Source organism: Trypanosoma melophagium, assembly GCF_022059095.1.
Source record: "Trypanosoma melophagium isolate St. Kilda chromosome Unknown ctg26segment0, whole genome shotgun sequence".
Lineage (NCBI taxonomy): Eukaryota > Euglenozoa > Kinetoplastea > Trypanosomatida > Trypanosomatidae > Trypanosoma > Trypanosoma melophagium.
The window spans coordinates 375,669-401,096 of record NW_027125157.1 but is presented as its reverse complement, the minus strand read 5'-3'; the positions used below and the strand labels follow the sequence as shown (position 1 = coordinate 401,096).

General features: G+C 43.2%; 9 protein-coding genes across 9 annotated transcripts; 2 read left to right on the top strand and 7 right to left on the bottom strand.

The window, feature by feature from the left end:
• Positions 1-995: 995 nt before the first annotated feature.
• On the bottom strand, positions 996-2,873 carry LSM04_009253 (Protein kinase domain; the record flags this gene model as incomplete). The annotated part of the gene is made up of 1 exon (XM_067338031.1): positions 996-2,873. One exon carries the CDS (start codon positions 2,871-2,873, stop codon positions 996-998), a length of 1,878 nt encoding a protein of 625 aa, XP_067190908.1.
• Positions 2,874-3,374: 501 nt separating this feature from the next.
• LSM04_007027 (IQ motif) lies at positions 3,375-5,948 on the bottom strand (the record flags this gene model as incomplete). Its single annotated transcript, XM_067338030.1, has 1 exon — positions 3,375-5,948. One exon carries the CDS (start codon positions 5,946-5,948, stop codon positions 3,375-3,377), a length of 2,574 nt encoding a protein of 857 aa, XP_067190831.1.
• A 402-nt stretch (positions 5,949-6,350) lies between these two features.
• On the bottom strand, positions 6,351-8,960 carry LSM04_005484 (Transcription factor; the record flags this gene model as incomplete). The annotated part of the gene is made up of 1 exon (XM_067338029.1): positions 6,351-8,960. The coding sequence occupies one exon, from the start codon at positions 8,958-8,960 to the stop codon at positions 6,351-6,353; it is 2,610 nt and encodes an 869-aa protein (XP_067190793.1).
• A 269-nt stretch (positions 8,961-9,229) lies between these two features.
• Positions 9,230-9,496, bottom strand: LSM04_000156 (uncharacterized protein; the record flags this gene model as incomplete). Its single annotated transcript, XM_067338028.1, has 1 exon — positions 9,230-9,496. One exon carries the CDS (start codon positions 9,494-9,496, stop codon positions 9,230-9,232), a length of 267 nt encoding a protein of 88 aa, XP_067190601.1.
• Positions 9,497-9,700: 204 nt separating this feature from the next.
• Positions 9,701-10,342, bottom strand: LSM04_001951 (Transport protein particle (TRAPP) component; the record flags this gene model as incomplete). Its single annotated transcript, XM_067338027.1, has 1 exon — positions 9,701-10,342. The coding sequence occupies one exon, from the start codon at positions 10,340-10,342 to the stop codon at positions 9,701-9,703; it is 642 nt and encodes a 213-aa protein (XP_067190659.1).
• A 254-nt stretch (positions 10,343-10,596) lies between these two features.
• Positions 10,597-11,184, bottom strand: LSM04_003824 (Cyclophilin-type peptidyl-prolyl cis-trans isomerase domain; the record flags this gene model as incomplete). The annotated part of the gene is made up of 1 exon (XM_067338026.1): positions 10,597-11,184. The coding sequence occupies one exon, from the start codon at positions 11,182-11,184 to the stop codon at positions 10,597-10,599; it is 588 nt and encodes a 195-aa protein (XP_067190732.1).
• A 304-nt stretch (positions 11,185-11,488) lies between these two features.
• On the bottom strand, positions 11,489-12,283 carry LSM04_001475 (uncharacterized protein; the record flags this gene model as incomplete). The annotated part of the gene is made up of 1 exon (XM_067338025.1): positions 11,489-12,283. The coding sequence occupies one exon, from the start codon at positions 12,281-12,283 to the stop codon at positions 11,489-11,491; it is 795 nt and encodes a 264-aa protein (XP_067190642.1).
• Positions 12,284-24,076: 11,793 nt separating this feature from the next.
• On the top strand, positions 24,077-24,591 carry LSM04_006395 (uncharacterized protein; the record flags this gene model as incomplete). Its single annotated transcript, XM_067338023.1, has 2 exons — positions 24,077-24,305; positions 24,458-24,591. 2 exons carry the CDS (start codon positions 24,077-24,079, stop codon positions 24,589-24,591), a joined length of 363 nt encoding a protein of 120 aa, XP_067190815.1.
• A 150-nt stretch (positions 24,592-24,741) lies between these two features.
• LSM04_001106 (uncharacterized protein) lies at positions 24,742-24,954 on the top strand (the record flags this gene model as incomplete). Its single annotated transcript, XM_067338022.1, has 1 exon — positions 24,742-24,954. One exon carries the CDS (start codon positions 24,742-24,744, stop codon positions 24,952-24,954), a length of 213 nt encoding a protein of 70 aa, XP_067190625.1.
• Between the last annotated feature and the right edge of the window lie 474 nt (positions 24,955-25,428).

Genomic DNA, 25,428 nt, shown 5'->3' with positions numbered 1-25,428 from the left:
TCTTCGTTTCTGTGGGCTCCTTCCGTCCCACTTGTGTTTAGTTGTTCCGCCCCCAATTGTCGTAATAACCCAGTAATCTGAGCTTCTTGTTGATTTAGCAATTCATTCAAGCGCTGATGTATGTTGTGTCTACACTTCTCCAAGTTGGATTTTTGCTATCGTTGCTTCCCGATACAATTGTACCATTTGGTTTTCCATCTCCTGAAATTGTATACTTGCATTTTACTGATCCCTGAAGTTTTGTTCCTCTAGCTGCGCTCGAGCGCATTGGCATTAATGATACGACAATGACCCTTTTTCTCGCAACGCAGCCCATTAGGTACTGAACTTAACATGCGCCTCTTCAAAAACATGTGGAAAATCCGTATTCCCTGGCATAGTGAATGCTAATAATGGGAGGACACAAGGCCTCCCTCAATTGTAATGATTTATTTTTGCCTCATTCTAACCAGAAGTACATCGTTTTTTAGCATTAGAATACCATCAAGAATGATTACTTAAAAGTACAGGATCTTCACTGGACAAAATTTAAACGACATTGCTGTTGGGCCGTTATGGCACACAAACTCTGTGAATGCCTTTGTGATCATCATCCGCCATGCTGCTCAATAAGACGGAGACATGTTGTACTAATCATTTCTCACTTGCCTATAAACCTACCATTTGTAGACTAAGTAAAAAAAAAAGTAAATTTACGACACACCTACTCCCAATATTAAGATTTTTTTTTTTTTTTTGGTGGGGGGTAATAAATAATATAAAAATTAACCGTTCTTATCGCAAAATGTCAGCAAATAAAGCAAAAAATGGGTATTTATTTGGGAACCACCATCATCACCACTACAGTAGTAGCAATGGTGTTCCTAATGGTATAAAGAAGAGTAATAAATGTTGCGATAAGTGCAATGGATCACACGGCAAATTTTTTGCATGTACTCAAAACTCAGTAAGACGGAAATAACAAGAAATAAATAAATAAACAACTGTTCTCTCTATCAAATACTTTCTGGCGTATAATGTCCATATTGCTCATAGAGAAGTTTTAGAGCTTCCCTACAAGATGCACGACAAGAAGGTTCAAAGTGCATCAAAGAAAGCAAAAGAAGAATACTTTCTCGACTAATAAGAGCACTAAGCGTATCCCAATTGGGACATTGAAGAGATTTACCATCATTATGCAAAGAAGAAGCAAGAAGTTTATAGAAAATTCCTCCAATAGCAAAAACATCCCATTTTTTAACATCAACTGCACGAATAGTGAGTGAGGGTACAATGGATTGTGAGCACAATGATGCGCTAAGCTCTGGAGCGGCATATGTAGCAGATGCTCGTGGTGTAGCAACAATAAGAAAGTCATCATCATTATCTTCATAGGTATTATTATTATTATTATTATTATTATTATTATTATTATTATTATTATTATTATTATTATTATTATTATTATTATTATTGTTACCATCAGCAACACCAGCAGGAGGAGGAAGAGGAGCAGTAACGCTATTATCATCACCATTGACAGAAAAAGTAAGGGTATTATTGTCATTTCCATTACCACATCCTTTCGTCATTAAAGCTGATGTGGCCTCAGTGGGATTAGGTTGATGCCTTGGAGATAAACTAAATGGGATAGTCCTATCACCTTCTGTGGATTCAAATACAGCACCAGATATGTTCGTTATATTGTTGTTAACTGTAGAACTACAGTAGCGCTGAGTTTCAAAAGTCGAATGAGAGAAACCTTGTGATCGAGTTGCAGCCTCTTGTAGTTGTGCCTCCCGATCTCGCGCGAGTTTAGCATAAAATCCAGCTCTACGTAATAATCCAAAATCTTGTGGAAGAGAAAGTGGTGGTGGTTTTGAGAATTGTTTAACATGAAGCAACGCTGTCATTGTGGGAGCTCCACGATCTTCATTTCTAAACCCTACTGAATTTGGTACAAGACAGGACGCTTCTGTTTGTTTCTGTAGTTGCTGTTGTCTGTGTATTTCTTGTAAATATGATGAATGCAGGGATGGTTTTAAGAAGCGTGCATAATGAAAGTGTAATACACGAACATCTTCAAAGTTATCACGTGCAACAAAAACCGCATCAAGTGATAGTTCACGATGCACAACATGAAGTTCGTCATGTAAGCATCGTACAGCTTCTAGCAAACGTGTAATAATTAATCGGGATTTTGTCTCTGTTAGTTTACCACATTGTATAACAGATGAGAGAGATTGATACCTTTCGGATGGAAGGAGTTCCATTACTAATACAATAAATTCACGTGTCTGAAATGCACCGTGAAATGTTACAAAAAATTCAGGATACGCTGATGCTGCTCGACGAATATCAATACACTGTTGTAGTCTTTGCCAAAGACGACGTGAGAGCATCTGAGATTTTGGTATTAACTTCAATGCATGTGTAGCACCTGTAATACGATCCACACCACGCAGTATAATGCTTCTTCTACTAGCATACAAAATGTCACGAGGATCCTTCCAAATATATTTTTCCTCTAGACTTTTAGCATATTCATATGGAAGAAGTAAAACACTATGAAAACGTGTGCAAACCCTAAGAAGACGATCTTGATTTTTGTATGTAAGAAATAACATAATGTAGCGTAGAATCTCATCATTCAGTGATAGAAGAGGACTTCCACATGAAAAACAACACCGTGGAGCTCGAGGTGATGAGAATACCAAACGCAAAATAGGCCAACTTGTGGTACATTTATTTAATTGCACAGACTTGGAACAGTATACGCATAAATAGTGTCTACAACGAATACAAGGAGTAATTGGTTCAAAGAGTTTGCCAGATCGAAGACATTTTGAGCATTTATTAGGTTCGTAATACCAAAAAGAACTTATATTACCCATTCTTGTCGTATGAAGTCTTGTGAGAGAAAAATTGAGAGAAGTATCCCTTTTTCCTCTTTGATTTTGATTTCTACTATTGGACTATTGTTGTTGTTTCTAACTACGTACTTTAAAAAAAAAAAACAAGTAACCAAAGCAAGAAAACGAAAGAAAAGAAAAAACGTAAAGGACACGGAAGATTTTCATATCACCACTATTCCTTCTCACCTTTCTCTTAGTATCTGCATGCCTACACATATATGCAAGTATATATATACATATATGTGCGTATATGTATGTATGTGTCCAAAGAAGGAAAAAAAAAAGATACATGTAGCAACTGTACCAGGACACACTCACTGAAGGTAGAGGGGGGAAAAAGAAAAAAAAACATAGAGAACAAATTAAAACAAGAAAAAAAAAATTTCATCTTTTCTCTTTTTCACATCTCATAGGATACACATTTCTTGTGGCTTAATTTACATTTTTCTTTTTTCTTTGCTCCTTCACTTTACATTGCGCTTAGTACACCCGCTCTTCCAGTCGAAACGGTGGATACACTTGACTACGCCGAAGCAGATGCTCCTTCTCTCTGACTCGCCTAAGTTCAGATGTGGTACAACGTGCCTTATAACAACGATAAGCACATTGAATGACTATTGCAGCCTCATGAACATTACGCTGATTCATTTCCAATGCTTTTTGCTTACCTTGTTCTAAGTGTTTCTGGAGTTGATCTTTTGTGGTTCGAAGTGTTAGATATCCACGAAAGGCAGTTTGGATTCTTGTAGCGCATATATTTAACACCTCCGCACGATAACAATTCCTACCATAACATCGTTTTGCATAAACTGCAGCACCATAGATACGTCGCACTAAATAACCACGAAAAGTTTTTTGAATAACTGTAGCGTAGTACTCTCTAGAGTACTTGTAGTGATGGAGAATAAACTCTTTTCTGTGTCCTCGCTCATACAATTTATGAAGAAGGAATGTATGCCGTCGATATGCTCGTTGAATTTGCGTTGCTGCGAATTCTAATTTTTCTTTTTCTTTCTCTGCTTCTAATCTATTTCGTTCTTCTTGTTGAAGTTCAAGGTACCTCTGACGTGCAACACGTGCATGATAAATACTTTGAATTTTCATTGCCGCCATATCTTTTCTTCGACGTTCATCTCGAAGTCTTTGAATTTCTCTTTTTGCCAACCAACGTCGTACATACTTTTGCATCGTGATAGCTACCTTTTCCTCAACATATCGGAGGGCAACACCTTTTGGTATTGAACCTTCCTTCCAACGTTTGCCTTCAAGCACCTTTCGAAAGAAACGTACTATCCTTCTCGCACTGCTATCTTCTAATACAATTTGTTTTTCCCTTTTTTCCTTCATGCTTATCTTTAGTTTTAGAATATCCTGAGCCAAACTATATGCTACTAGGGCACTCTTTACTACAGTAGTCGCTTCCCATCTTTCTTCAAACGCATTCTCAGCTCTAATGAGAACTGTCAATCGATTAGTTAAAAGTTTTTTAAGTCCTGCAACAGTTCGTTGGGCATTTTCAATTATCTTCTCTGGGATTGGTGGTGGTGGCATAAGACTGTTAATAGCATCAACTACTATTGCTGGTGGCATAGCTGTTGCTTTGGGTTTAGCGTGTGGCATGTCTAGCATACTATCACGTCGTGGTCCAAATAAGGACCAGACAGTTCTTCGTACTGGAGCTACATTCTCCCTCTCTGCTTCATCCGCCTTCTGAAGTGGTGTTTCCTCACATAGCATAATCATAGTAACATTACATGTAACTGCACTTTCCATAAAAGAAAAGGGTGATTCAAATATCCGCTCCTCTCCAAATACAATATCCCTCACCTCTGCTGTACGTAGAAATGGAATTACCACATCTGTTAAACCGCCGCTACGAATTCGTTGACGCAGTTCTGCGTTAATAGGAGGAAGTTCAACCGGCTCTTCTCCGGTAGTGGTGGAGGGAGAGAGACGTCGCCGGCCTCTACGCAATCCACTCTTCACCCTAGACCCCGGCCGTCGCTGCACTGATGTCATTGGTGGTGGTGTATTGGTACTAGTGTTTGGCCCAATATTCCGCAGACTTCGTACCCGCCGCAGATTTAAACTTCCCCTTCCCATTCCATTACCATTCGCATGTTGCTCCGCCTCCGCCTCCGCCTCCGCCTCTTCCTCTCGCCGTCTCATGATTGCCTCCTCACGTCGTCGCTGCAGCAATGCGTGTAGTCGCCGGCGACAGTTCGCCGCTACTGCCGCCCACTGCTGGTGTGGGCCCTCTGCGAGGCGTGCCTCAGCGGCGGTGTAGTGTGTGACGGCCGCTGCTGTTGCCATGTACTCCGCCGCAATTCCCGCGTTGTGTTCGGCGAGGGCGGCGAGTAGCGGACGGGCGTCGGCGTACATCGCAGCAGGGAGTAGTACTGGGCGATCGGCATCACTCTTCTCCTCCTTACTCTCTTCCGCATCACTACTGTCGGTTGCGTGTAGTACTGTCATGGCGGTATCACTGGCTTCGGGAAAGCAGCAGTTTTGGATGTGTAGTGTACACAAGTTGAGGAGAATCACACAGGTGAGTTCTTCCGCTATGGAGGTTTCAAGGGCGGTCTGGAAGACAGCCATGGCACGTCCAATCTCACCTGATCGTAGGAGTAAACAACCCCAGTTATTTAACGTCAAACAGACTAGTAGTAAGAGACCTCTATCCATGTTGCTTGAAATAGGGACCTTCTTATCATGGTTATACGTCTCAAATTCTCCATTCAGATAACTACACCTCTTCAACTGCTCAAGGCATATGCGAAGAAAATCTATTGCCAGTTCCATGTTCGTTTCAACGCTCTTCACACAGAAGACATTGCAGCATAGGATAAAATCCCTGAATAAGGCATCTGGTGGTACCAAATGAAAAACTTGTGAGGGTGAAAGCTTTATGATAGTCTCATTTCCTTGCTCAGAGAGAACTCGTTCGTATGCTTTAATTGCTAGAAGGTGCTTTGAAGCCGCACAATAATTTATTGCCATTTGTAGATGACCACCATCGTTCTCGGTGTTGTGATCACCATGAGTCCCAGTCATTCTTCTTTTTTTCCTTTCTCTTCCTCTGTGTGTGTATGCGTGTACGTAACTTTTCTTACGTTATCCACCTCCTCCTATATGCTAGCAAAAAGAAGGAAAAAAGAAAAAAGAAAATCAAAAAAAAAACAAGCTAGTCATATCAATACAAATAAAATAAAGGTGTACATAAGAACTATTGTTGTTTATTTGTCTTTTTCTTTTCCGTTTATAATGTATACTCTTTCATTTTATTCTTTTTGCTTGTTTTATTCTTATTATTATTCCGAGCAGCATTTCACAAAGAAAAAAACTGCAGCCGATATATATAATAAGAAAACAAAATAATAATAATAATAATAATAATAATACACATAAATGCGAAACAGAATAAGTTATACGAATAGTGTCAAGAATTTACAATTACTAATGTGAATATTTTGGTGTGATAAGGAGACGACGATCTTTTCCACTCCTCTCTTGATTGTCCTTGCATTTGGTATCTTTTGTCGAACTACCATTAACAAACATAAAGTAGCTCTTATTGTTTGGTTCAACCACTCCACAATCATCAGGAGCATGCTCCTTATGAAGCTCCACTGCACACCACTTGAGAAACAGAACAACATCAGATATATCATCAGTTTGCAAGGTCCAAGTATCATTTATTTCAAGGTACCTATCAAGATCTATAGAAGCACCTACAGGAGTACGGTAACACACAACAATTTTCATTGCCCTACCAAAAAATAAAATATCATCCACAAGCAATTCACCAAACCGCATTCCAATAACATGAAATGCAACCTTTCTTGTTCCTAACCGAGCAGTTTCACGATAAAGTATTCGTGCACTATGCCAAGAATCAACTTTGAAAAGAACACCAATTTGAAGACAATTTTTAATAAGCTCTTCATATGATTCTTGTGTTTGTGGACGAGACTGAGGTTGTAATTGCATCCAGGTAGCTTCTAATGTAATCTTAAGATCTTCATCCATCATAACCTTATTTTCATTATTTTTACCTTCGAGCATAAAATATTTTTGTTCATCTTGATTTTCAGTATTCTTTTCACTTAAATATTCTGCAATACTCTTTACTGGAGATTTAGAGTTACATGTCAAATTTTGATCATTAGAAGAATTTAATTCTGATTCAGGTAAAGATGGAACCTCTGGAGGTCCATAAAGAAGTTGATATTCCAAGCAAACCGTATTTTTAAGTTGACCATAATCACCTAAGTGAGCAAAAGAAACATTCATCCCTCTTGGACGAAGAAGATGTAATCTATCTGTAAAACACTCTACATACCATTGGAGTAATCTTCTGTATTCAAAAATATTATCCCTTTCTTTCATAGAAGGAAAAGAAAGTAAATGAATTCCTACACCAGGACATCCAGTAGTACTATGGAGATCTATTATTGTAACTGCCATACCCGGAGTTGCCTGATTCACAGGATTACCAAGAGCATCTACCATATAATCTACCTGCCCTTTAGTTTGATCAGCAATAAAGGGAACTCCCTTTGTAATACAACCCTCTTTAACTATGACAGTTAAAACCAAACAGTTTGTACTAGTTGGATTTGTACTATTAATTTTATTTTGAGTAGCATTTAGTGAGGAATTTATTCTTACAGATATACTTTTTCTTGAAAACTGAATTTGGCGTTTCTCTCTAGTTATATCTTGCTTTCTCTGAATCTTTTGGCGAATCTTGTTAACCCTAAAACCCTCTTCATCAAAAAGATGTTTTGAAGACTCCAATATAACAGCTTGAATTGAACAAGAATGTGATAGGTAGTCTGATGATTTACTGTGACAAAGTGGTGGATAGGTTGAGCACATTAATTCAATAATTGACCAAAGAAGATTTAGGTTCTTTCGTTCCCTAGCTGACACACACACTCCAACGCAACGACGTTGTAATTCAACGAGTGGATATTTTCTACTACCCTTATAATTTGGATCTACTTTTTTCATAGGTGCAAATAACTGGAAACTATTATCACCTACTTTAGATACTTTACCATCCTCATTTATATTTGTTTGAGTAGATCGTAGACGTTCAAGATCTTTTTTATTATGAATCATAGAAACATTTAAACCGGCTTCTCGAAGATCCACCAAAACTTTAGAAACTGCTTCACCTGCTTTCTTTGCATTTGAAAATAAATCGACTTTATTTAAAACCACCACAACTGGTCTATCAACATTTAACGCCACTTTTATTACCTCATATGTTTGACTTTGAACACCTTCCATTACAGAAACTACTATTAACAAATAATCTGCTATAATTTGTGCATGATATCGAGTCTCTGCAAAAACACGTTGTCCAGGAGTATCCACAAAAGTTACATCTGAAGAATTCTTTACTGAAGAAAAGAGAGTAAATGCTCTTATTGACTGAGTTATTCCCCTTGATTCTTCTTTTCTAAAATTTGTTTCTTGTAACACATCTAGTAGTGTTGTTTTTCCATGTTGAGTGTGTCCCACAAGCGCAATAATTGGGATACGTAAATGTTGACGTGAAGAAAGACGCCTTAAATAATTAAGACCTGTAGAGACAAAAACATCCTTCTCTACCCACTGAATATATTTGTTATCCCCTTTATTAATAACCCCAGAAGCTATAGAAGCCTCTTCCATTTTTAATTCTTCTACACATTTTCTTCGCAATTCCTTTGGGAGACCTTTCATAATGATGTTTGCCGCCAGTTGATAGGGTACAAGACATGTTACTAAACGTTCATCAGTTAATTTATGTTGTTCCCAAATAACACGTTCTACCTCCCTCTCCTTTAAATTCAAAAGATCATCCAAGGATTTTGTAATTTCTTCACGTTTCTGTGTATCAAAGAACTTTGAACGTTGTGCATGATTTGCAGTCAGTGCTTCTAATTCCAAAAAACTTGCAAGTCGAGCGGTACGAGAGCGAACAAAAGCTACAAAAGAGCGTCCATCCATAACTGAGGGTAATGGATAAAATGCTTCACTAGCTTTCAATAGAAATATACGAGAACGCCACATATTTCATCCCTTTGTCTAGATACATAGTAAGCAGAAGAAGAGGTAAATAATTTAAGAAAAAGAAAAAAAGGACACACATACATACAGAAGACAAGAATTTTAAAAAATTTTAAAGGAGAGGTACCGTAGTCTATTTAAATTTGACCATGAAGATACAAGAAAAAAAAAGAGAAGGCCTACATATCTCATTCAATAAAATTTGACCCCAGCCCCTTCCCTTTTTTTTTCACATTTCCTCCAACTATCTCCTACAAATTATATTTCTTCTTCTAAGCTTTAAAGAAATAAGCAGTAGCAAAAAATGGCGTCATAACTTTCCAAGAAATACTAAAAATACCAGAATCGACCCATATCGTATAGAGCATTTTTTCCCTTGACATCACATAACAAGGGTGTGTGTAAAATACAGTGGGCTCCTTTCCTCGAACAATCTTATCGGCAAGCGTAGCACATGGCTTTTCTACCTTAAGGAGGGTATAATTGCGACTTTGCACATAACCAAGGGCCGTGGCGCGTTTTCCCAGAGAACGAAGCATTAAACTTACTCCTTGTTGCTTTAAAAAACAAAAAGAAAAAAAAAATAGAACACACACAATCACAGAAAAGGAAATATTCTATAAGTTTCACATACTGTAAATATATACTTGTTCCTTCCTACTCTTCTTAGATTACATTTACAAAATCTTTTTCTTCTATTTTTTGCAGGAATAACAATAAAAAAAAACAGCAGCCTGAAGTATTTATGATGAGGATTGAGGTCTAAAATCAAGAATGAACTGAGTTTCATTTTCTTGGTTAAGCGTTGCGTGTATCCTAATAGATCCATGAGGGTACAATACTTGAGTGACACCTCTCAGTATTCCTACAGTATATACTAGAATATCCTTGTGACTTGGTGAGTTATCTGCCCTTTCTCTCCGGGATGGTGAAGCCTCATCAGAAGCCACTGATCCCTCTGAATAACCAGGAGGACAAACAACTAATGTTGAGACGACGTATCCCGTCTTTAACCTCGAAAATCCTTGTAACCATCGAAAATTATTGTCAATAAGAGAAAAATAAATATTATCCATGTGTTTCATTCGATCTATTTTCTTTCCAAAGGCGGATTTCCACAATTGTTGCCCTACAAAACGAGCTACATCCAAAGGAGTTGATACACCAAAAGTTGCTTCTCGATATAAAAGACGCTCTGATAAACGCAGACCGATAAGTAAACCAAGACCTTCAAGATCTTTTAGAGCATTCAACTCCATCTCTTTTCTGGTGCTTACAGATGAGTTTTCTTCCATTTCATTACTTTGACGTCTGATAGCATATGATACCAATTCTAAACTTAGCCCTGATACCACGCTTTCACTAACTAATGCATGGTGGGCCATATTATCCCTAACCAGAATGGAACAAACGAAACGAAAAAAAAAAAACAGATCAAGGAAGAAAAAAGAGGCGAAGGAGTGATAAAGAAGTAAATTTATATATGTGTTCCATTTCATATAGAAACAGTCTGAGTCAAAAAAAAAAAAGAAAGAGAGAGAGAAAAAAAAAAAACAAAGACAGCAACAGAGAGAAAGAAACCAGTAGTTGATATATCATCTTTTGCATAATATGGGAAGTAAAGCTAAAAAGAAACTAGTCACGTGTTTGTCTTTGGAAAAATTCCTGATATTGTATATGGACTTCCTTCAATAACGCATCCCTCTTTCACATAAGGTAAAAGATCATCATGTATGGCAAAGAGAGTATCCATTCCTCCCACAACTCTTCCAAACGCAGCATGCCTCTTATCTAAAGATTCAAGCTCAGCTCTATCGTTAGTTAAACAGAAAAAAAAAGACTCATCAAGTAAAGAAGAAGATCGACAGAGAGAAATAACTCCCATCCCATGACTTACACGACCAATTTCATTTTCAACATCAAGAGCTGAGGAAGTTCGAATGCCAGAACGATCACCAACCTGTAATCCCACATTCGTAAGCCGAAGAAAATGATTATGTCTGTAAGAAACTCTTTTGGCACCCTTTTTTTCTCCATTAGAAGCCCCTGAACAACTTTGGAGAAAAAATTCACATGCCTTGGGGGCCTTCTGTACCAGCAATTCTACATCAATACGTCCAAACATTCCCTCTCCCTCCTTTTCAATTAATATAGAGAAAACGGGCAATTGATCATCTCCCGCAGTCTCATGAAATTTATGGACCTTAGCACTCCTTTTAGCCGGCATAGTATTTGTTTTTGTTTTTTCTACACCCTCTTCTCTTCTTTTTTTTTTTTTTTGCTCAATGAAAAAAAAACGAGAAAAATTGCATGAGTGAAAGAAATAAATAGAGAGAGAGAGAGAGAAGACAATTTAAAGTTCACCCATGCACACAAATAAAAAAAAGAAAACAGAACAAAAAATATGAACAATAAAATTATAGCTTTACAACTTCTTCAAAGACAACATTAGTAACATACATATTCTGTGGAGATAATACAAATAGAACCGAAAAAAAAAGGAATAAACATTCGTTTTTTCTTTTTCCTCCTTAGTATTTCAGTGGGTCCTCAACAGGGTGATTTAATTCCACATCTCTAGTTAACTCTGGTACCCTTGCAAAAAGATCCACATACTCTGAGAGTCTCAAAAAAAGATCTGTTTCCAGGTAGCTTTTGAGTGAAGACACTCGGGGGAAAAGCATGGGATGACTAACTCTAGCACTATCTAAAAATATCTTACGCTTGTTTGTTAACTCATTTGCTGCCAAATTCGATAACTTTAACAAATTGTTTATATCATTTAGAAGCAAATCAGCCAGTTCTTCATCCGATTTCTCTATAGCTTCACCTTCTGCAGTTAGAGCCGGTACCTTGTCGATACATGAAAAAGGCATTGCAAGTGGTGAGAGCACATCATCTGTTAAGTATAATACCCGAACATCTGAACAACTGGCATCGTCTTTTAAATCGCAGTGTTCTTTTAATAGTTTCAAAAATCCAACAATATGTCTTTCATATCCCTCAATAATCGCAATAAAGTTATTCTCATAATCAATAATAAGACCTGATGGCTTTCTTGTAATATCACTTTTCAGCCTCAAAGGATTTTCACTCTCACCTACAGCCCCATCGATGAGTTCTGTCATTAATGTCCCAAGCGAGCGAGCTGCATTCTCGGTTCTCTTACCTGCAATAACCACTCGCAATAAAAAGGGATCTGCTTCGTCTCTATCAGTTGAATGGAATTTTTTTACCATAACGTCCAAAAGGGTTTCTGCCTCGGTAAACCCATTAGCCTTTTGAAGCTGTGGATCATTGCTTACAGCATTTTGTTGCTTCTGCATTATCAATAGAAATAAGAAATACCCACCTGCGAGAAGAGTAAAAAAAAACAAGAACAAGAAATCAAAGAAAAAAATATATATTCGTCATCTCTCTCATGAAATCCAAGGGAAAAGTATAGACTAATCACTCTAACAAGCTTCACACAAATTCGTGTTGGTGTGCCGTAAAACAAGACTCGTGTAAAGGCAGAAAAAAAAACAGAATAATTATATATAATAGAAGGCTCTTGAGAAGGGTACAAAAAAGCAGGGAAAAGCAAAAGCTATCCGTAGATGGAAATAATAGTTACCAGCCCATCAGGCCTGCCAAATCAAAATAAAGAATGCGTCAACAGAAAGATGGTTAAAACCACGACATCAAAGAAAGAAAAAGAAAAAGAACACACCGAGGACCCTATGTTCCCTTAAAGGAAAAAAGATTAGAAACAAGCACTCCGATGCAGTTCTAGGATGTGGAGAAAAAATGGCAATACAGAATACCAGAAAAAAGAAAACCACCGGAATAAATTGAAAAAAAAAACAATGCTATAGGCCGAGCTTGGGTGGAGAGAGTATCCAGCCCTACACACCCAAGGCGGCCAAAAAACACAATAACACAGGCCAAAAAACCCTTCAACCGAATGCAGTGTGAGCGTGCCCGCCGGGAACCCCCAGTGGAAAAAAATATCTAAAAAAAACCTGGGCGGGGGAACAATTACGAACGTCGCCCCCGCCCGCGGGAATCTTGGCGCAGATCAGGCTGGGCGGACCGACGCCCTCAAAGAAACGCGACCCGCCACCACCCGCCCCGCTTCGAGCGGACAGCGCGGGGAAGCCCGAAAGAGCGCCCCCACCAAAAAATAAAGTAAAATAATCTAAGACTTATTTCCCCTTCGAGAAAGAAAAAAAAAGAGAAAAAAAATTTTCTTTTTCCATATCTACCTCTGCGCCCCCAAAGTTTTACGAAACGCCCCTAGCTTTTTTCTCTGATGCGGGTTCCCTTTCGCAACAGAACTGACGAAATAAAAGCGCTGAGAAGCCCTTTTAACCCGCCTCCCGCTATCCCCATCGCAAGTTCCACCCCTTCGCTACGTCTACGGAGCGGGCTGTTTTGCCTCGAGATAAGCCGTCCCCCGGGTTCCGCTCTGAAGCTACATAATCTCACTTTGCCTTATGCCTTGCGAGCGCAAAACTCTTTCGATGGCGTCAGTTTCCTTCACCAAAGCTTGTGAATGTGTGTTTCCTTTTTGCATAATATGCATGACGGTTTTATTGCCCACGCGAATATCCACGGGACCGTGTAGATGTGTTTTAAAACCGCGTAAAGCGAGATGAACTGCTCGTGCCTCCGCTTGAGATATCATATGGGGTGTGCGTTCCCACGCACCGCCCGCGGCCAAAACTCCCCTGAAGCTTTGAATAACAGCGCCCCCCATCCTTACATGGAGGCGTCAGTGAAGAGTGTTGCCGTGGAGGGCAACTTTTGTGGAGGATGAACCGGGTCGTTCATTAACAATGTGTTGAGCAAACTTTGCCCGATGTCCTTTGCAGTTGCTGATAAATTTGCCGGGTCTTGTGGCCGTATTAATCCTCGATTTAAACGAGATAAACGTCGACGTACGATTTTCAAGAAGAAATAATAAGGGAGAAGAGCTGCACCTCTTACCCCACCCGCATACAGCATACGCGAAACTGCGCTCTCCAGTTCTTCGACTGTTTTTTTATCCAGTGAAGGAGCCTGCTGCAATCTCTGTATTGTTTTCTCACTTAAAGTCACCGTGTTGTCTTTGTGATTGAAATGTACGCCTATGAAATCATATTCTTTAGTGTTGAGCGTCTGTTCTCCAATGGTGGTGCCGCATTGTTGCATGTTCTTCCGAATTGTCTTTCCCCAAGCATCCACCTTCTGATGTGGACCACTTATTTGGATGTTATCAATCCATACATGTATTTTTAAACCTTCTGGTGCTGCATATTGTGGCAATACCAAGCCTGGATCTCCAGCCAAAACTCTTTTAATGGTATTTATAATCTCAGGACTACATTTATAGCCCATGGGAAGGCGAGTGAACTCAACGAGTTCACCTGATTCCGTGCGGCAACGGAAACTTGCCCGTGTGTTTACTGGTAGTTCCACTTGGAAAAAGGATGCCTTTAAATCAAATAATGTTGCCGTTTCATCGTAAACCACATCCAGATACTTTGAAATATGCGCGAGAGGAACATCGGCCTCATGATCATCCCTGTCATTCTTTTCTCTTGACCACGCAATAAAACGCCTTCTTTGTCCGGAGGGTTTTTCCTCCACCACCGTAATAGGAACTACCCATCCTGCGGTTGGATGCGATGAAGCTGTGCAAATAATGCCTGCTTCCTTCATACGCTGCGCATCAGCGTTATTAATTCGTAAGTTGGATTCACGCCGTTTGGCGTATAATTCGGGTTTCTGCACAATGCGCCACACCTCATCCCAATGCCTCCTGGCCTTATGGTTGGGGCGGTCTCTTATCCATTGGGTGGAAAGTGTACCTACGTCTATTTGTTGCAACGGTAATTGTGTTTCGTCTTCTTTTGTCGCCACACTGGTTCGGTGTGATTGTCGAAGTATATTATGCCCTTTGAAAGGGGCGCAGAAATGTTGCGTTGTCAATTCTGGTAATTCCCATTTTTCTGCAGCCCATTTTTCTAATTCTCTTACATCAATGATGTCAAGTGTGCGGACTTGTTTATTGTTGCGGCCCAATGGCCTAAGTATCGCACAGTGCTGCGTGGGAGTTCCATGGGGTCTGCGTGTTTCCCTAACTGTGTTAGTAATCGTGGATCGAGATCGTGTTCGATCACTGCAGCTGCGGCGTGTGCTAGCGCTCCCCTCTTTATGGAGCGAGCTGCCATTCCGTACGGTCGAAGAATATTCTCCATGTCTTTCGTAGTTAGCGTCGTTAACTTTTCGTCGCTTGACATTCCTTTTACGGTTTCCTTGACGCGTCGTGCGTCCGCACCTGCGATTACCACGTATCTTGCTGCTCTGTGAGGGTCGCTCTTGAATGTTTTTGGTAGTGCTGCCCAATCCACTATTATGGCATTGGTATCTTGATTGTGTGGCTCGAAATTTTGTTTCTGAAGTTGTGCTATTTCTCCCCATCGACTGGCTGTAACCCACGCTAGTCGTAATGCCACCCAATCTTTTTCCTTTGTCAGAGTAACGATTATCATATCCAATCCCCATATTAACATGGGGCGTGCTTGTTTTAACGGGTCCTGTGCCGCCGCCTTCCGCAAACCCATTAGAAACATTTGTGTGGGCGTTCTGGGAGATGCTAGCACGGTAAGCAGGGTACGCGTGTATTGGATCGCGCTGCTTTTTGCCAATTGCAAACTTACTATAAAAAGTGGAATGTTTTCCTCTTGTACCTCTAAATTGTGTTTTACCACGAACTCCATGAACCTGCGCAGTATTGAACCCCTCTGTTCCAAAGTTGTGCGGGTCCACATGTGTTTTGCGATGCGGTTGGCCTCTGAAGCCAGCGCCACGATGTACGGATCTTGGGAAGGTGCGGGTATTATCGTAAAATCGTTTATAGATGTCGTCCGTGGGGGAAGTGTTGATGATGGAAATAATACTTGCCGTTGGTGTAGTTGTGTGGCGTGTTTCTGTAAATTTCCTGTTATGATACCTTCTGTCACCGTTCGGATGTGTGGTTGGAAGAAAATCACCGTGTTTTGTTGGTGAATCCCATCCTGAATATCTATCTTTCGTTGATATCCTACTTCCCTTGGCCCCGGCATTCACTGTTTCCGGGGCCGAATATCGTTTTTCGGTTTAAAAGTCTCTCGTTGCAATTGCACCCGGCACGTGGAGCTGTAATGCCCGATGCGACCGCATCTGAAACAGTGCGCCTTGCTGAGTGATGGTGCCGAATGTTTCTTACGAAACTTCATAGCTGCTTGGATGAATGGATTCTCTCTTTTTAAGGGCTAAGCTATGGCCTTCCTGATATCCTGCATCTTCACTCCTGGAAAATCCTTTGCTGCCTGAATAACCCTGAGTTCGGTGCATAACCGGCTTCCGAAGCGTACCTGTTGATTCGACATTCCTTCATTACGAATGGTGTTGGCCCATTGCAAAAAATTATTCCATGCATCATTATAGGCTGGCCCAGGATTTGCTGGCATAGGAAAAATTACTCTGTAAACGGTCAATAATTTGGCAGGGGAAGTGGTGACCATATATATATATATATATATATATATTTTTTTTTTTTTTTTTTTTATTCCTCGTGTCTTTATGGGTGTTACCCCAACGGTACGGCTATCAGCTTCTCACCATAGAGCACCAAGGTTGCTGTCTATGAAGAGCGGTGTTCGAGAGAAAAATCCCTTCGTTTTGTGGGATCCTCAAGCTCTTGTAATATTTATTTTGTTATTTTGGGGTTTTTATTGTTTGAGTTTTGTTATTTTCAAGTTTTGTTTTATTTTTATTGTTATAACCAATCTATGAACAGTAAAACAGTCTACGAGAGATTCTCTACTCCCACCATCCTTCCCAGAGCCCGTCGGCCACTCTTCTTTTGTTATTAATTTTTGTTATTTTTGGTTTTTTAGTTAATTATTGGGCCTAAATGATCTCCTCTGTTTTTTGTTGCTTGTTGGGGATCGCGAAAAGCGTCTCTTGAGACTAATCCTCTCAGGGATTCCATAGTCGAGTTCGTCGCTGGCCTTAGAGGGGTGTGGAGGCCTTACAGGGGCGGAGGAGGGAGGCGTAGGGGTTCTGGACCGCGAAGTCTGCGGTATCGCATAGTTCCGCTCCACTGCCAGAAGGAACTGGGCTAACTGTTTGGAAAAGCACAGTTTCTGGAGAGGGATATCTGTTATAGCATGCTGCATTCGCAATGGACGAAGGGCGGGGCAACTCAAGAGATGCAGTGCTGTTTCTTCGCAGTCGGTGCGTCGGCTAGTATGCGCGCGAATGTGCTGATACCCGTGTTGGGACATGCGGTGTTGAGTGAGGCCTGATTTGCTCATGCATTTTCTGTTGCATGTGGGGCAAATCAGGGTCGCAAGGTCTCTTATGTTCTCGCCCTTGCTTCGGGAGGATTTGGTTTTCCTTTGGCAGGCATGCCTTCGCCATGGTGAAAATTTCTGCAGTGAATGGCGGGTGAAGGCATGTTGGCGTAGAACTTCTTACACACACCGCAATGAACCTTGCCGCGGTCCTCACGTTCCGGTGGCGACGAGTCTCGCTGACGTTTCTTATTTCTGGGAAGGTTACCTGTATCGTAATCGGCAATATCGGAGTTCCAGGCGGGTGTTTTTGCTTTTTATGGCACGATAGAGCTCCTATGTTACCGAAATCCCTTAGACAAAATTCACAGCGCAGCGATGCTGGCTGTGGAATCAACTGCGTGCCGGGTACGTCTTTACTGGGGTCCTCAGGATGGCGTGCTCCAATGTGGGCTTTGGGGCCTGTTTTAGAGCGCGCTATCATTTCACATTTGTCACATGGAAATGCCGATCCCTCTGTTATTGGTTCGACTGCTCTTGAGCGCTTTCTTTCAGTGGGAGGGCATTCTGCGTTGCGCATGCACCCGAGGCGGCGAGTTAACCCGTTTTTCTGGGGGAAGGTTCGGCGAGATAAATTGCATGCAAAGGGATGTTTTTTCTCTGCATGCTCTGATTGGCGGGGTAACGTATTTACCGGAGATGTTGGTCTGGGCAGCGGTGGCTCAGGCGGTATGTCCGGCGGAGGTGCTGCATGGGGAAACTTGGCTTTCCAAAGCGCATAGGCTTTCTTAAAACCATGCCTGTTAACCATGTGAAGCGCTGCGGTGTTCCTGCATGAGTATTGTGCTCCGCACTCTGTGCATGCTGCTGGCTCGGATGCTTTACTCATGGGGTGGTGTCTCTGCGTTGCTTGCGGCTTCGGTGGGGCTGAGTCGTTTGCCTCTTGGGGATTGCACCATCGACAACCAGGGGGATATGGGGTTGGATTTTTCTCAGCAACCACCCATATCGATGCGAGACTCCCGTGCGGAATCTTGCAAGTGCTGCTTCATCTTCTCGTGTTAGTTCTGGGTTGTCTTTGGTGGGGTTCCAGTTCCCTGTGATTTGCCATCTATGAGAAGGACGAGGTGCGTCTTCCCCCTTGAGGATGCGTTTGGCGTAGGCAATGGCATCGGGAATCCAGGCATCATCCCTCTGGGTATGCTCCGCAGCTTTTTTGGCCTCAGCGTCACATTTTTCGTTCTTCTCTACTCCACAATGGCCGAAAATAAATTGCAGTCGAATGCGGGCTTTGCGACGTTGCACTTGGAGGATCAGGTTCCATAGTTTACGGAGCACAGGATCCGTAACACTCAGGGGGCCAGCCTGGAGCGCTGTCAGTAGAGACAGCGAATCTGAGAATACGGAAACTCTGCAGGGTGTTGGGTTTTCTGCCGGTAATATAGTGAGTAGTTTCCGCAATCCTTCATAAAGTGCTATGGTTTCAGCCGCGTAGCTGCAGGCTAGGGGGCCAGCTCCCCTGCGCGTGGTGCTAAGCAGTTCACCATCCTTGTAAATCATCGCCGCTGCCCCAGATTTGACACCCAGGAATACCGAGCCACCAGTCCAAATTTCATAATGTGTACGGGGTGGCGGTGTTTCTCCCATGCGGCGGAAATATCGGGCTATCCAACGCTCGGATGCTTCCTTTTTGCGTTCTTCAGGGTCGTCAGCGGAGACGTTATCCAGTGACGTGAAGAAGCGAGCGCGCTTACCGAAACGCAGTGTCGGTGTTAATAGCGGCAACTCGCGTGGCCCTATACGGAGCGTTGGGTATGCCTTCATTAGGCGTACATAGAATTTTCGGACTGGGTGGTTCAAGTGGTAAACCTGATCAGCGCTTTCTTTCAGGGATCCACCTCTTGTCTGGCATAGTAAGAAGTGTTTGAGGCTCCGTATCGTGGCTGTCATTTCTAGTGGTAGAAGACGGGCTTCTCGTAGTGCGTCGTCGGGGCGGCATCCAAATGGGATTCCTGCTATGGTTCGACAAGCTTTGTTTTGGCCTGCTGCTAATTGTTGGCGGCGCGTGGGCGAAGCATCCCAGTACCAGACCTCAAATCCATATATTGCCTGGGCTTGAACTAGGGCCAGATAGAAAGCGCGCAAAACATCCCGTTTTGGGCCCCATGCGGCGGACGAGATTGCAGCGAGCTGCAACAAACAAAAATTCATGCGTGGCCTCGTCTGCATTACATGGAAGGGCACTTCGCGATGGTGTTGGAATGTAATTCCGAGAAGTTTTGGAGCTTTCTCTAGACCGACAGGGGTGCCGCGTAGTTCAAGGGAGAGGGGGTTTGGGTCCAATGATCCAAAGAGGGTGTATTTCGTTTTGTCTGCGTTTACTTCCATGAAGTAGCTCTTGGACCATTCATCAACCACATTTATTCCGCTTTGTAGCACACTGTTGATGACGTCTCTGTTCTCATGCCGTGCTGCCAGCGTGAGATCATCAGCAAAAAAGCCGTGGTACAGAAGAGGAACTTGAGATAATCGTTTGCTTAGAGTGTTCATTACTATAATAAAGTTAAGCGGGCCTAGGACCGTTCCTTGCGGTACGCCGCGGTGGAATAGCATTAGTGGGGAGGATTTTCCTTGGACTCGTACTTTAGCCTGACGTCCTTTTAAAAATGGGGCTGGCCATCGGATGATGTGGAGTGGGAGCTCCATCCCTCGCATCGCACTAGCAATTCGGTCGTGATCTACAGTATCGAAGGCCTTGGCGTAATCGACGAATACGGCACCTTTGCGCGAGTCATACGAAGGTCTCTTTGAGGGCTGCGCGCAGGTGTAGTAATTGGTCCAGTGTGGAGTGGCCAGGCCTGAACCCGGATTGTTGTGGGGTCAGCTTGGGTTCAATAACATCCCGAGTACGGGCTGCTATAATCCTTTCCATTAGTTTGGACTACAGCTAGTTAGTGTGACTGGTCGAAACGAGTCTAGGTCTGTTGCCTTCTTCCCTGGTTTGGGGAGGGGCGCAATAACACTTACTTTCCAAGCAGCTGGGAAAATACCAGTGCGGAGACTCCCATTGAAAAGTGATGGGGTTTCTGCTTTCGTTCTGGGTCCCAAATGTTGGAGAGCCTCGCTGTAAATCCCATCCGGACCAGCCGCCGTTCCTTTCGGGAGAAGGCGCTGGGCCCGTTCCAGTTCCGCTTCTGTAATGGGTGCAAATTCCTCGCCAACAACTGGGATGGGTGGCGGAGGGTGGGAGTGTGGGTGCCGTCTGGCTCGTGCGGAGTAAAAACGGATAAAGTGCTTGGCCTTCTGATTTTCCTTGAGCACCGTGTTGTTAATCTTTATCGCCGGGGTGCTCAGTGGGCGTGGGGCGTAAATCCTCTTTACAATGTTCCAACGGCAGCCGTCTGCTACGGCCATCTTGCCGCAGAGGGCTTTCCATCTTTTGTGGGAGGCTTGTCTCGGCATCTCTCTGCGGCGTGCTGCCAACCTGTCTCTATAGGCAGAGGCTTTGCATTGGCAGATCTCCGGCTCAATCTCACTGAGTTCTGGAGTCCAAAAGGGGCAGTGTCTCGTCCTCCGCGGGGGACCGCTGCAGCTGTTGCGATGCGGATCGCGGAGGCGAGTAAACGTTCTCGCTTGTGAACGCTCATCTTCTGTGTTGGTAGTTTTCGGCAATGAGCATTTGACATTTGTCCAAAACGAGACCATTTCGCCTTCTTCCATGCATAGGGTGGGGCACGGGGGCGAGGGAACCGCAGTGGTTCATCATCATCATCTCCTACTACTACGTCGAAGAGGGTGATATAATGGTCACTATCCGGAGAGAACTTGGCTGTCCAAGACTCTATGCGACACTCTCGGGATGGTGTCACGTCCGGTGCGGACGGACCGTGAAGTGTAGTGTGGCGGGTGCTTTCTCCAGTGTTCTTTATGACGCAATCGTTATCTAGGCACCATTGCACTAGAACATCGCCACGTGTATCAGGTGGGATCGCGCGATCCCAGGCCAACGCATGCGTTTCAGCATCTGCACCAATGGGGTGGGGTCCGCTGGTTGTCAAGAGCGCGTCCAGTTGCGATGCTGTAAATGATCTCCCTGGAGGGAAGTATGCTGACGTCACTGAGAGCGCCAGCCCTTCTGTCAAGTGGATCGTCGCGTGAGTATACTCAATGCTCGCCACAACAGACGATCCTACTTCCACCGGCAGGTCTTCACGAACCAGAATCGAAACGCCGTCGCCTTTAGAGGGGCGGGACGCCCCATGATGTTGATAACCAGCGATTGTGTGAAACTCGACGCTTCCGCACAAGACATTTTCGTCTCGCTTAGAAGGCAGAATGACACGTTTTCCTCAACGAGGGTTTTGTGGAGAGCAAGCCTCTTGGCCTGGGTAAGTCCAGCTGGGTTCCACTGCATACCTCGCAGAGAAGGGCCGGGATTTTCCTCCACATCACCGCTCAGCAGTAACTTGGTACAGGTGATACTTCTGACAGCACGTCGACACGTGCCCCAGGACCTTCTTGGATTGAGTTCTGCCCCAGCACGACACGGCTGGCCCCGGTGCTGTGCGACGCCGTAGTTTAAGCGCCAGCGAGTTTTCCAGAAGAAAAACACTGCTGGCTCTTGGCTTCCTCCGAAAATACGAAGTGCTGGACCCTGGCGCCACGTTGGGCTGGCCGGCGTCAACAAGGTGTTTTTCATATAGAAGGGTATACCGTCAAAGGTGCGTATTTGTCCTTCTCGTCTTTGACCTTCTGTCCATGCAGGACGCCTGGGTTCCTGCATTCGTCGATATCCTAATTTTGGTAGTTGTGGGTTCTCCTACCTTACTTGGTGTAATAATTCCGCAATTTGATTTTTCATTTGACTGAGTTGTCCCAGTCTTGACGCGTACTGCAACAGCATTTCTTATAGTTGGACTTCTGCATTCGTCGTATCCCGTTAAATTTTTGCCATTTGCCCCGCAATTCCCCAAACTGGGCGCCTGCATTTTGCTCTGCCTTAAAGGCCTCATCCTGCAAGTGCGCTTCGGCGCATTGATATTGATGGTAAAACAGCGATTCTTTTTCTTCCAGCGCCGCCCATTTTGCAGTGGAGCGCGCGCGCGCTTCTTTGATGGTTTGGGGGAAATCTTTATTCCGTTCCACGGTAAAGCTTTTAATGGGAGGGCGTAAAGCCTCCCAATTCATGAATTCATTTTGGCCCCTTTTAACCGTAAGTGTATCGTTTTCGAGTGTGAGAACGCCATCAGCATGATAACTTAAATTCGGTGGCGTTCGGTGGACGAAATTCAAATGAAAATGCCGTTGGGCCATTCTAGCGCACAAAATCCATGAATGCCCGGGTGCTGGTCATCCATTCCGTTGTTGAATAGGGTGGACGGGTCGTACTTAACATTTTACTTTCTTATAAACTTACTCTCAGAAACTTACGGTTAGGCAGACTGTAAAGATGGAAAGAAGTAATTTTTTTATCATTAAAATCCATACAATATTTTATTTGCTGATAACGCAGGGTTCGATCATTCTGATCGTAAACTTTCAGAAAAAATAGGAAAAGTAAAAAAAAAAAACGCCTTCTTCCGGTCTCCGAAAATACTATACGGACCCATTTTTCAGCAACAACCGTATCAGTTATTCAAGATAAGCCATCACTCTCCAAAACATTAATACGGGGAAAAGGAGGAACTGAAATGTTATTTTCATCCCCTTCCCTTGCCCCCCATTGCAAAAATCACCCCCCATGCAGTCTAATTATTGATACTTTGTACTCTTGATATACCATCTCCTATGGGTTATTTCTCAGCACCTATCACCTCCACGTTGCTTATATCCTGTGAAAACGCAAAACGTTATCAAAGTGCGCTTATTTCCATTGCAAACCCCTCCAAATAGACAGCATCTTTGCTGAAAATATCCATTACCGTCATGTTGTTTATGCAAATGTTTGGTTTTCTTGTCAAATGTCTTTTCTTTAAACCATTGTAAAGTCAAGAGTACGAGCCGTTATTTTCATCTGGAAAATCACTTGGAGTTGTCGTTCGCGCCCGCTCTCTTTATTAAAACCTCCCTGATGCACTTAAACAAAAAGAACAGCGCATCCCACCCGCACAACCACGCGGCGACAGCAACCAAACTAAAGTAACCCGGGAGCCCCTTCACAGTTGAAACAGGGCATTGGCTGGCTAATAAATTTTCCAAATCTTCTGTATCCAAAGTCCTTCTTTTCTTTGCGGCAAGAAGCGCGGGCAAATTAGTACACATCCAACTTCCCACTCAGGCCTGTTAAGTGAGCATCACTTCGTTCAGGGCATATGGCCAAGATTCGAAACACACCTTCCTCTTATTCTAGGCTGGGTTTGGCTTAGCTGGTTTGGAATGGATTGGACGGAAAACAGGCCCCCGAGAAATGCCCTCGAGTGGTATTTTAAAGGAATCCCAAAACCCCATTAAAGGTAAAAACGTTTTTTTCCCCTTACGAAATTTGTATTCTCGGGTTCGTCTTTTTCCCCTTTTGGGCCCTATATTCCGCGCATAGCCCGGCCACAAGCCGCTAGGAGGATATATTCTTGCATATTCCCGTTTTAGGCTATCCGTTGCGCCAATTTATTCGATGCCCTTAATGGGTGTGTTTCGGCACGTTTTTACCTGGCAGATGGGAAGTGTGGGGGGCATTGTTTCCATAACATTCTGTTGTTGGGCTGTTCTTTGGGATGATCTGTTAGGAGTTTTCCCTTTTCAGCATTTTATCCACCCCATTTTCACGCCGCATCGCCAATTCATGTGCTTTTTTCGAGTGCGCACGATGCGCTTACCATGGGTTCCGGGGTGTGGCTCGTATTCGTCTTTCCACCTCCTGAAATTGTTTGTTGGCGCCACTTTGCTCTCAGGCACCCCCTTCCCCCAACAGCACCCATTGCCCTTGACGCTTTTAGCGGTGCAACGTTAGATCCTGCTTTTTTTTTGCTTGGAAGGGATGGGGCCGCTGCTGAATACGCAGCCCTGGCTGCACGAGCTTCTTCGAAGGCAGAGATAATAACCCAGCGTTTGCTACACGGCAAATGTGCCAATAGAGCAAACATGGTGCAAACCAATTCAAACCCTTACCTTTCCATTTTCCGTTCCCGTTTCCATTGGGATCCTTTCAAACGGAAGAATGCCACCAACGCAACGTCTCAGGCACGGAATGGCTCTGAGGCAGAATTCAAAGGATAAAGCTCTGGGGCCATTGTGGCGCACAACTGTTTCAAAGCCGCACGGTGGGTAAGCAATTCCGCCAACTCCGCAAGGGTGATGTTCCAGGATGGCGCATTGAACCTTCCGCCGATTAACCCCAAAACTTTCACTTTTCTACGATCAACATGAAGATCAGTTCAATAAGAAATAATTATTTAATTTTTATAACAAACAAACGCAACGCACCACATTTTTTTCCAAAGCCCTCGTAATCAAACGCCGCTCGTTCCAAGCCAAGGGTTCGGATGGGGGCAAGAGGTTCCGCCGCCCAACGCCAGCAGACAAATGGAAAAGGGTCTGCCCTTAGAGTGAACGCAATTTATCTCTTGACCTGGTGGGGAAAGCAGAGAATGACTGAGGAGGTGGGCTGGCTATTTTTATTGAGAAATTGGCAATGTGACGGTGCGACGCTTCCTGGCCATGCCGCTAAAGATGGGGCTGAACCCACCGTATGGTAGCACTTTTCCCACGCTGTTTTATTCCTGTAGAATGGCTCGAGTCGTAGCTTCACGCTGAAAAGAGATAACCCTCCCGTAAATGGGAACCTTTTTGCGTTAACACGGACGCCTTCCACGCAACCCCGCCCGCCCAGTAGAGATGCAAAAGGAAACTCGGTAGGTTTGGCGCTGCTTACTCTATGGCGCTTCCCTTGTTTTTTCTCTTTTTTCCCTTTGTGACGAGATGCTGCCCTATCGCGGCGCCGGCGTTGAGCACTTAAATTTATTCAGGGAAACCAAAAGCACTCAACAAATGTTTGAGGGAGGTTGCCTCGTTAAAAGCCAAAATTTATTTTTATTTTTATTTTTCTTTTAAGGAGGGGTCTCCTCTAAAACTCAGGTCAAAAATTCTTATTTTTGATACATTTGTTCTTCGGAGTACTATTCCTTGGTGAAGTTTGGCCTTCGAGAGGTGGTGCCAAGGTCCATTGCCTC